This window comes from Cherax quadricarinatus, chromosome 45 (genome assembly GCF_038502225.1).
Source record: "Cherax quadricarinatus isolate ZL_2023a chromosome 45, ASM3850222v1, whole genome shotgun sequence".
Classification (NCBI taxonomy): domain Eukaryota; kingdom Metazoa; phylum Arthropoda; class Malacostraca; order Decapoda; family Parastacidae; genus Cherax; species Cherax quadricarinatus.
Genome location: NC_091336.1, coordinates 17,163,778 through 17,175,339, shown reverse-complemented (window position 1 = coordinate 17,175,339; position 11,562 = coordinate 17,163,778). Strand labels below are relative to the sequence as shown.

At 44.0% G+C, this 11,562-nt stretch overlaps 1 protein-coding gene and 1 non-coding gene across 2 annotated transcripts in view; both read left to right on the top strand.

The window, feature by feature from the left end:
* The first annotated feature begins 3,776 nt into the window (after positions 1-3,776).
* The window catches only part of LOC128694810 (uncharacterized), a 52,150-nt gene continuing 44,364 nt past the window's right edge, over positions 3,777-11,562 (top strand). The window contains exons 1-2 of the mRNA XM_070094341.1: positions 3,777-4,497; positions 4,852-4,956. Of these exons, the coding sequence (XP_069950442.1) occupies positions 4,347-4,497; positions 4,852-4,956 (256 nt within the window). The 5' untranslated portion in view covers positions 3,777-4,346. The remainder of the gene's footprint in view (positions 4,498-4,851; positions 4,957-11,562) is intronic.
* Positions 6,588-6,660, top strand: TRNAR-ACG (transfer RNA arginine (anticodon ACG)). The gene has a single exon. It is a non-coding gene; the product is annotated as a tRNA-Arg (tRNA).

The following is an 11,562-nucleotide window of genomic DNA, read 5'->3' as shown; positions in this document are numbered from 1 at the left end:
CACATAGGCAACAGTTAGGCATCTTTATTCCGAAACGTTTCGCCTACACAGTAGGCTTCTTCAGTCGAGTACAGAAAGTAGGCAGGAGCAGGAGAGATGTGAAGACGATGTATTCAGTCCATCACCCTTGAAGACGTAGAGTTGAGGTTGTCAGTCCCTCAGCCTGGAGAAGAGTTCTGTTCCATAGTCTGAAACAGTGTTTCAGACTATGGACCCCAATGGAAATAGGTCACTTTGGTCTAACTTTTATGGGTTATCCTAGGTTCTCTGCACCTATGCTGCTATGTATGATAATCAATGTAGCTGTATTTGTGTATACCTGAATAAACTTGCTTACTTATACCACTTATACCATTTTGACATTCGCAGTACTTCGCATTTTCGGCGTTTTGCAATGCAGCGGTTTTCAAGAGCCTTCACTGGCATCAATGCACCTCCCCCAAGTTAGTTTATCATGCACCCCATACCCATCCTGTGGGCGGTAGTTAAAAGATTACAGAGGTACATAATGGGTCCAGGGACTGGACTCCAAAGTTTTGATAGCTGAGCAAGTTACCCTAAGAGGTGCTCCTTGGTGAACAGGGGCAGCAGGTGCAACGTCTAGCCCCCAGGTACCTGTTTACTGCAAGAGTAGAGGTACATAGTACAGTGAGGCATTCATAACGTCCCCATAACGGGGTTTCCGTGCTGTGAAGTGGTTCTTGATCCGAGGAAATGGATCTGCTCTCCCCTCCCTTGGCTCGAATTTATATACCCTCCACCCCTTTGTCTTATTTTGACCTCATTAGTTGGGATCTTTCTCGCTTTCGTGAAATCCAATTCCTTGATAGTAGGAATCACTATCGGCCAGTTTTAACTTTGCTTCCATCGGTAGTATTGTGGTGGATGCCCTTCCACGTGAGGTCTCTTCAAGGGTCGTTGCTTGATGCTGGTGAGGAACTCATGATGCAAGGAACTGAACCTGACTCCCTTGGATCAAATCTGATTACCTTTCATTCTCACCGGCGCTACAGGGGCATCCATAGCTTTAGCGCTTCCCAATAAATGATGACTCCACTATGTAAACTGGATCAACTTAGGGCATGTCAGGTGACCCTCCGGCGAGATCAGGTGATGGGAGAACTACTGGAGGTTGCCTGCGGATCTAGGAATGGCAGCTGAACGTGTGTGACTCCTGGTGCTCTTGTTGGTTTGCCCACCACCATATTAGCTGGAAGAAGACTTCCCAGTTCGTGCTCTAGTCTAAACAGGTAGTTTTTTCTAAGCCATGCTCAGTTAATTCTGAAGGTGCCATCCTGATGCTTTGCATCATATACGGTAAAAAGTGTTTTCCAGGGAACAACAGCATTGCCTGTGGTTGTGGAGACAACAGTGGCTCAGGGCGTGTACGTGGTTTCTTTCCGCTTATTCTTAGCTTCCCCCGATTCTTTATTTTATGATGAACGAGACAGTGACTGCGACATCTACAAACCAGCGAGCAACCATGAACCCTCAGAAACGGAAAGATTTAGATTTTGCCACCGAAGTGGCTAGTTTATTGTGCACCCCATATCCATCCTGTGGACGGTAGCGCAAGAGCATATGGATACACAAAAGGCCCAGGAACTAGGCCCCAAAGGGTTAACAGGAATACATATGGATTTATATCTACATATCTATAGTTCACTTATCTGTTACAAGCAAATTTAGGAAATTTGCTTAGTATATCTGGTATCTTATTTTCATTAATAAGATATCTTGACATGTCACATAGGTTGTTATACTGTCTGTCTCTGTATTCTTCAATAAGTGGACAATTAAGCACATAGTGTTCAAGATAGTGACCACATGCCTGATCACATAATTTACATTTAGTTTGATCATCATCTGTGTGTCTCCCAAACTGCCAGAAGTACTTGTAACTAAGCACTAAGCCTGGCCACTACAACATCAGTCAGTCTGTTCACATTGCAAGTTGCTCCATAAACATACTTATCTACGTTCATGTTATCATAGTGGGTTATAGATCTACTCAGACTTCTAACTGCATTCCTATAACAATCATTTTCATTATTTACTTCTCTCCTAATATTATTCCTAATGCTAGACACAGTTATACCAAAGTTATATTCTACATTCTCCTTCTGGGTACTTTTCTTGGCTAACATATCAACTTTATCATGAAGGAGTAATCCCAAGTGCGATGGGATCCATAGCAATTGTACATTAATTTCTTTGTCCCTAATTTTTGAGTATCTATACCTGGCTTCTCCAATGAGCATGTTGTTGGAGTCATTATATGAGTCAAGAGCCTTCAATGATGACAGAATCAGTAATGATGATAGAGTCAAGCTCAGTGTCATAGGTTAGCTTTAGCGCCATTAGGATTACAAACAATTCAGTTTGCAGTGTAGACGCCCAGTTGTTAATTCTTATGCCTAACTCAACAAATTTATTATCGTTTTTAACAAGGGAGGTGGCAACAAGAGCAGATGCAGCCCTGCCAGAAGACTCCTGTTTAGATCCATCAGTGTATATAACTTGTGATAACTTATTACTACCAGCTAGGCGAGAAATTTCTTCTTGAGCAGTTGCTCTAACAAGAGATTTAAGGAAGGGATTACTAGCAATGAGCTTCTTGGGAGGGACTTGTAGGTATGTGATATTAAATGAACACATCTTCCACGGAGGGGTGAAATGCTCTTGTTGCCTACAGTGATACAGTTCATGCAGGTTATAAAACTTGATGTAATTGCACGTTTTCACAATCCATTTAGATCTGTGTGTATTTACCTCTAGACACTTGGTAAGATTCATTGTGACAGTGTCTGGTACGTTTCTCAACATTCTAATACCGAGTACAGTGTTAATCTCAATAATCCTATCACTGATACTAGAAATACCAAGCTCCTTCCTCATGTTAAGAACTTTTGTAGATCTGGGACAGCCAAGAATAATCCTGAGAGCTTCATTTTGCATTAACTCCAAGGGTCGGAGAGAACTTTCTCTAGCTAATATCAACATGGGAGCAGCATAATCAATTAAGGACCTAACATAGGCTATGTACATCATTCTTACGATTCTCACATTAGCACCATAGTTGGGGTTGTAGCCAGCAACAGCTTTGAGAGCATTTAGCCTAGCTTTGCATTTCTTGTTTAGTTGTGGTATAGTGGATTTGTTAAAGGGTACATCTACACCAAGATATCTGTAAGTTTTAACGTAGCTAATGATTTCACCCTGCAAATAGATGGGCGGGGGATGTCGTTTGCTTGTTAATATCTTTGTTTTAGAGGAAGATATTATGAGGCCTAGTCGATTACAAATTGCTTGTAACGGAAACCGCTTCCAGATAACTACTTTTTGCCCGAACCCGATACCAGTATTCCACCAATGCCCTTTCTGGTACCTCTGAACCCTACTTTAGTTTGTCTATTGCAGCGCTGTATGACCTCGGGTTTAGCGTTTTAATTTTGTCTGTTAGTAACACAGACACGCTACCTTTAATTCATGCAGTGGACCATTGTAATCCCTCGCACAACCATACAACAAAATTTTTACAGACTCGAGAGAGGTTCTTTGACGTTATGAGGGGTTTTTGATCCAAGTAACTGGATGAGACTTCCTCTTCCTTTGATCGAATCTCATTGCTTCATATTCCTCGATATACTGTATGACCCGTACGGGTTTAGTGCTCCTCCTAAATATAATAACAGTCATAATAATACCCCCTAAGTTTTCCTGTTGCAGTTTAACCAGGAAAAGCGATGGAAAAAACCTTGATCACAGCCAGCGTGTCCAATGTTAAGTTGTATTTTTAGCACCAGTGCTGCGGTTCATTGTGTAGGAGAGTTTACTATGTATGGCCTGTATAGTAACATGCCATTTTAATTTGTGATTAATCAAGGTTTTATATTTACAAGTTATGGTGTTTGACCCATACGTGGTTAGCGATTTTATGTGAAGAGTGAAGTGTCCATTTGATGATGCAACGAATTATAAACAACATGGAAAGTAATCAATAAATCCTGCCTTAATTAAAAATAAAGTTACTTAATAAGTTAAATTTCCTCAAGGTTTTGTTTCAGCTTTACTGTGAAGCTGACAGAATTTTGATTTCATTAATATAATAATGAAGACAGGTGACGGAAGACAAATGAGATAAATAGAACTGTATTGCGAAGGAGATAAAACCTCTAGACTAGCAGTGAAAATAAAGCTTAAACAATCCACTTTAATGAGGCATTGGCGCTAAGAAAAAAATTAACAAAAGGGCATCTAAAACAATGAACAGCCTACCAAATCAATTAAATGAATAGAAGAGGTTGTTAGGAAGTACCATACCATACTCATCAACTGTCACCATCATGAGGCTTCAGGCAAGGCTTCGATGGCTCTTTCTCTTCATCCTGCTTTTTATCTGTTTTTTTACCTTTTCACGTGTTTACATCATCAGCAAGAACAGTGCTGCATCTACTACTTTCACACTCCTGCATCATCCAGATTCTTCAATGCAAGGTGAGTTATGCTGTTCTTATTTGTTGAACTTAAAGTATGTAAGTAGGTCATTAAGACTACAATTCAGCTGTAAAGTAACAACAAGAATATTTTAATGCCTGAACTAAGGGTTAAAGTAACATGTCGATGTGCATAAACAAATACGCTTTTCAGTGTGTATATATATGGTGAGTAGACAGACAGTTGATGAATTTATACTGAAAGATTTTTCTGTGTACATTGATGTTTTTGTGTCTAGGACATACCCCGTTAAAGTATGAAATAATTTCCATAAATATAAAAATAAAAATAACTTCTAATTAAATTTCTTCTCTAGCTACTTTAATTTTAAAATCCCACTGGTTCTCCTTACAGTGGAGTACCTGCAAGTTCCTCCACCACCACCACCAGAAGAGCTGAAGTTTGCTGCCAGTCTTTCCCTACACGTCAAGCAAGGAGCTGATCACACCCATCCATCTGGTAAGCTTTCACTAAAGAATTCAGGTTAGGTTAGGTAAGGTTCGTCAGGAAACAGGACAAATGTTTCCTGACGCGGGTCTTAGGGATGGATAGGATGGATAATGAGAACCTTCAAAACTAGGGAGGCCAAGCCCATGATGACATTCTTCAGGTCACTTGTTCTATCTAGGCTGGAATATTGCTGCACACTAACAGCACCTTTCAAGGCAGGTGAAATTGCTGACCTTGAAAATGTACAGAGAACTTTCACGGCGCGCATAACGGAGATAAAACACCTCAATTACTGGGAGCGCTTGAGGTTCCTAAACCTGTATTCCCTGGAACGCAGGAGGGAGAGATACATGATTATATACACCTGGAAAATCCTAGAGGGACTAGTACCGAACTTGCACACGAAAATCACTCACTACGAAAGCAAAAGACTTGGCAGACGATGCACCATCCCCCCAATGAAAAGCAGGGGTGTCACTAGCACGTTAAGAGACCATACAATAAGTGTCAGGGGCCCGAGACTGTTCAACTGCCTCCCAGCACACATAAGGGGGATTACCAACAGACCCCTGGCAGTCTTCAAGCTGGCACTGGACAAGCACCTAAAGTCAGTTCCTGATCAGCCGGGCTGTGGCTCGTACGTTGGTTTGCGTGCAGCCAGCAGCAACAGCCTGGTTGATCAGGCTCTGATCCACCAGGAGGACTGGTCACAGACCGGGCCGCGGGGGCGTTGACCCCCGGAACTCTCTCCAGGTACTCCAGGTTAGTCATATGATGACCCGCCTTTGGAGCTTTGGTCATCTAACCGAGGCCTTCCGCTGGCTTACCGGTCCACCCCTTTAAAAATAATGATATAATTATTAATTAACAATTCAGGTTTGCGGAGCCTTACCGCAAAATAAGTGTACTCACTTATATGTGATTGACAGGGTCGATTCTTGGATCCTGGCTCTACCTCTTGCCACTTTTCAGATTCACTCCCTCTTAGCCTCGGGCCTTATCGTACCTGCTCTTAAAACTATGCATGGAGCCTGCTTCCACCACTTCCTCGCCAAGATTATTTCACTTCCCGACCACTATGAGACTGAAGAAATACGTCCTAACATCGCTATGGCTCAGCGGTATCCCTGATTCTCAGTTTCCGCCTCCCAGGCAGCCTATGTCTGTTTACCTCAAAAATACCTCTGAGTATTTTATATGTTATCATGTCCCTTCCTGGTTGTCCTCCAATGTCGTTAGATTTAATTCAGCCTCTCCTCGTAGGTCATGCTCCCTATCCCCCTGTTTTAGGTGCGGGTGCATATTAGGTACGTATTCCATATTGGTGTTTTAACTTTTAAGGTTTATATAATAAATTACAAGGACCCCAATGTCAATTTACCGACTCATAGGCATATGGAAATAATGCATCTTGTCTGGTTTGGGTTATCCTAGGTGTCTACTCACATGTTGCTATGAATGATAATTTATGTAACTATTGATGTTTACCTTTACTTGAATAAACTTAATTAAAGGCGAACATTGGCTGCAGAGACTGTTCAACTAATGTGAGCCTATGGTGATATATCAGACACATGCTTACTCCTAGGTCTTTCTCGTAAGTAAAATCTGTAGCCTCTGTCCCCGTAAGTAATGTATATGGCCTTGTGGCGCAACGGATAACGCGTCTGACTACGGATCAGAAGATTCCAGGTTCGAATCCTGGCAAGGTCGGTTTCTTTTTTTTTGTTTGCCGAAATGCTCTGCATTTAATATTAAGGGGCTTTCTGCATGCACACATGAATGTCATTCATCTTTGTACAAACATTGTATCATGCTGAAATAGTTATTATACTCAGATATGGTAAACATGAGGAAATTAAATCTTCATCAGAGTACAAAACAAATTCTGGCCACAAAATAGAGCGAAACACCAACGTCAAAGACCTGGGAGTGATCATGTCGGAGGATCTCACCTTCAAGGACCATAACATTGTATCAATCGCATCTGCTAGAAAAATGACAGGATGGATAATGAGAACCTTCAAAACTAGGGAGGCCAAGCCCATGATGACACTCTTCAGGTCACTTGTTCTATCTAGGCTGGAATATTGCTGCACACTAACAGCACCTTTCAAGGCAGGTGAAATTGCCGACCTAGAAAATGTACAGAGAACTTTCACGGCGCGCATAACGGAGATAAAACACCTCAATTATTGGGAGCGCTTGAGGTTCCTAAACCTGTATTCCCTGGAACGCAGGAGGGAGAGATACATGATTATATACACCTGGAAAATCCTAGAGGGACTAGTACCGAACTTGCACACGAAAATCACTCACTACGAAAGCAAAAGACTTGGCAGACGATGCACCATCCCCCCAATGAAAAGCAGGGGTGTCACTAGCACGTTAAGAGACCATACAATAAGTGTCAGGGGCCCGAGACTGTTCAACTGCCTCCCAGCACACATAAGGGGGATTACCAACAGACCCCTGGCAGTCTTCAAGCTGGCACTGGACAAGCACCTAAAGTCAGTTCCGGATCAGCCGGGCTGTGGCTCGTATGTTGGTTTGCGTGTAGCCAGCAGCAACAGCCTGGTTGATCAGGCTCTGATCGACCAGGAGGCCTGGTCTCAGACCGGGCCGCGGGGGCGTTGACCCCCGGAACTCTCTCCAGGTAAACTCCAGGTAAACTCCAGGTTTCCTGGCCCCTTCCTCAATGTTCATAACTGTGCATTTGCTGGGGTTGAACTCAAGCAGCCTCTTATCTGACGAACTCTGCAGTGTCGTCTGTGTCCTCATTTGTATGTGGTTGCAGGGGGTCATTTCACGGCTCCTGGTCTTGGTGTGTGTGTGTGTGTGTGTGTGTATGTACTCACCTATTTGTGGTTGCAGGGGTCGATTCATAGCTCCTGGCCCCGCCTCTTCACTGATTGCTACTAGATCCTCTCTCTCCCTGCTCCATGAGCTTTATCATACCTCGCCTTAAAACTATGTATGGTTCCCGCCTCCACTACTTCACTTTCTAGGCTATTCCACGGCTTGACTACTCTATGACTGAAGAAATACTTCCTATCATCCCTTTGATTCATCTGAGTCTTCAACTTCCAATTGTGACCTCTTGTGTCTGTGTCCCATCTCTGGAACATCCCGTCTTTGTCCACCTCGTCCATTCCGCGCAGTATTTTATATGTCGTTATCATGTCTCCTCTGACCCTCCTGGCCTCCAGTGTCGTCAGGCCGATTTCCCTCAACCTTTCTTCGTAGGACAATCCCCGTAGCTCTGGGACTAGTCTTGTTGCAAACCTTTGCACTTTCTCTAATTTCTTGACGTGCTTGACTAGGTGTGGATTCCAAACTGGTGCTGCATACTCCAGTATGGGCCTGACGTAAATGGTATACAGAGTCTTGAACGAATCCTTACTGAGGTATCTGAACGCTATCCGTAGGTTTGCCAGGTGCCCGTATGCTGCAGCAGTTATCTGATTGATGTGCGCCTCAGGAAATATGCTCGGCGTTATACTCACCCCCAGATCTTTTTCCTTGAGTGAGGTTTGCAGACTTTGGCCATCTAAACTATATTGTGTCTGCGGTCTTCTTTGCCCTTCCCCAATCTTCATGACTTTGCATTTGGCAGGGTTAAACTCAAGGAGCCAGTTGCTGGACCAGGCTTGTAGCCTGTCCAGGTCTCTTTGTAGTCCTGCCTGATCCTCATCCGATTTGATTCTTCTCATTAACTTCACATCGTCTGCAAACAAGGACACTTCTGAGTTTATCCCTTCTGTTATGTCATTCACATATACCAAGAACAGCACAGGTCCTAGGACTGACCCCTGTGGAACCCCGCTTGTCACAGGCGCCCACTCTGACACCTCGTCACGTACCATGACTCGTTGTTGCCTCCCTGTCAGGTATTCTTTGATCCATTGCAGTGCCTTTCCTGTTACGTGTGCCTGATCCTCTAGCTTTTGCAGTAACCTCTTGTGAGGAACTGTGTAGAAGGCCTTCTTGCAGTCCAAAAAAATGCAGTCGATCCACCCCTCTCTCTCTTGTCTTACTTCTGTCACCTTGTCATAAAACTCTAGTAGGTTTGTGACACAGGATTTTCCCTCCCTGAAACCATGCTGGTTGTCAAATATACACTTGTTTCTTTCCAGGTGCTCAACCACTCTCCTCCTGATGATCTTCTCCATGACCTTGCATACTATACACGTTAGTGATACAGGTCTGTAGTTTAGTGCCTCATGTCTGTCTCCCTTTTTAAAAATTGGGACTACATTTGCCATCTTCCATACCTCGGGGAGTTGTCCAGTTTCAAATGATGTGTTGAAGATCTTTGTTAATGGTACACACAATATCTCTGCTCCCTCTTTAAGGACCCACGGAGAGATGTTGTCTGGTTCCACAGCCTTTGAGGTGTCAAGTTCGCATAGCAGCTTCTTCACCTCCTCCTTGGTTATATGTACCTCATCCAGCACTTGCTGGTGCACCCTCCTGCTCTGATTTCCTGGAGTCCTACTGGTTTCCACTGTAAATACTTTTTTAAATCTCGTGTTGAGCTCCTGACATACCTCCCGGTCGTTTCTTGTGAATTCCCCATCACCCTTCCTCAGTCTGATTACCTGGTCCTTGAATGTTGTTTTCCTCCTGATGTGGCTGTACAACAGCTTCGGGTCAGTCTTGACTTTCGATGCAATGTTATTTTCGTATTGCCGCTGAGCCTCCCTACTTATCTGTGCATATTCTTTTCTGGCTCTTCGGTTAATCTCTTTATTTTCCTGAGTTCTCTGTCTTCTGTACCTTTTCCATTCTCTAGTACACCTAGTTTTTGCCTCCCTACACCTTTGGGTGAACCAAGGACTCGTTCTGTTCTTCCCATTATTTCTGTTTCCCTTGGGAACAAACCTCTCCTCTGCCTCCTTGCATTTTGTTGCGACATAGTCCATCATTTCTTGTACTGGTTTTCCTGTCAGTTCCCTCTCCCACTGAATGTCTTGAAAGAAGTTCCTCAAGCCTGAGTAGTTTCCCCTTTTGTAGTTTGGTTTTTCCCACCCTATTCCCGCTGCTCTCTCCACTTGGAGCTCAACTATGTAGTCGAAGCACAGAACCACATGATCACTAGCTCCCAGGGGCCTTTCATACATGATATCCTCGATGTCAGAACTACTCAAGGTGAATACAAGGTCCAGTCTTGCTGGTTCATCCTCTCCTCTCTCTCTGGTAGTGTCTCTAACATGTTGATGCATGAGGTTTTCCAGTATCACATCCATCATCTTGGCTCTCCATGTTTCGGGACCCCCATGGGGCTCCAGGTTTTCCCAGTCAATCTCCTTGTGATTGAAATCACCCATAACTAGTAACTTTGCTCCCCCCATGTGTGCTCCCCTGGCCACCTCGGCTAGTATGTCGACCATTGCTCTGTTGCTCTCATCGTATTCTTCTCTTGGCCTCCTGCAGTTCTGTGGTGGGTTGTACATTACTGCAATTATCACCTTATGTCCCTCAGACTGGATTGTTCCTACTAAGTAGTCCCTTTCGCTCGTGCCGTCCATTCCTTCCATTTTCTCAAACCCCCACTGGTTATTAATGAGCAGTGCAACTCCTCCTCCCCCTCTCCTCCCTCTGTCTTTCCTGAGGATTTGATATCCGGATGGAAAGACTGAATCTGTTATTATTCTGGTGAGTTTTGTTTCTGTGAGTGCTATTATGTCTGGGGATGTCTCCTTGATTCTTTCGTGCCACTCCTCATACTTATTTGTTATTCCATCTGCATTTGTATACCACACCTTCAACTTCTTTTCTAAGATTGTGGTCTGGGAGGTGTATTGGGGTTGGGGAAGTGGGAGACCTGATAAGGAACTATGGGTGGGTGCTGTGGGGGTGGAGTTTGTAATGCAGTGGGTGGGGGCATTGGATGTGGCATGGGTGTTTTGGTTTAGAGTGTTTGGTTGCACTGGGGTTGACCTGGTTGGGAGGCTTCTATAGGAAGTTGTGAGGGAGGCTGTATTTGATCTTCCTGTGTCTGGGATCTCCTGTCTCTTCTCCATCACCTCTCTTTCCTCCTTTCGCCTTTGTACCATCTCTCTCAGTTTCTGCCTTTCTGCTTGTGTTCTGTCGCGGTCGAGATACACCTTCCTGTATGTCGGCATGTCCCTTAATCGTGCTTTCTCCTGCAGGATCCTGTTCCAAGTCGATTCTGCCTTGAAGGTCACTTTCACTGGCCGGGTTCTTTTTTTTTACAAACCCCCCTATTCTCCGAAAATTTTCCAGCTGGGTCATGTCGTCTTCTCCTATTGCTTTCATGATGCTTTCAATTGCTTTCAATTGTGTGTGTGTGTGTGTGTGTGTGTGTGTACTCACCTAATTGTACTCACCTAATTGTGGTTGCAGGGTTCGAGACTCAGCTCCTGGCCCCGCCTCTTCACTGATTGCTACTAGGTCCTCTCTCTCTCTCTCTCTCTCTGCTTCCTGAGCTTTATCATACCTCATCTTAAAACTGTGTATGGTTCCTGCCTCCACTACTTCACTTGCTAGGCTATTCCACTTCCTGACGACTCTGTGACTGAAGAAATACTTCCTAACGTCCCTGTGACTCGTCTGAGTCTTCAGCTTCCAGTTGTGACCCCTTGTTTCTGT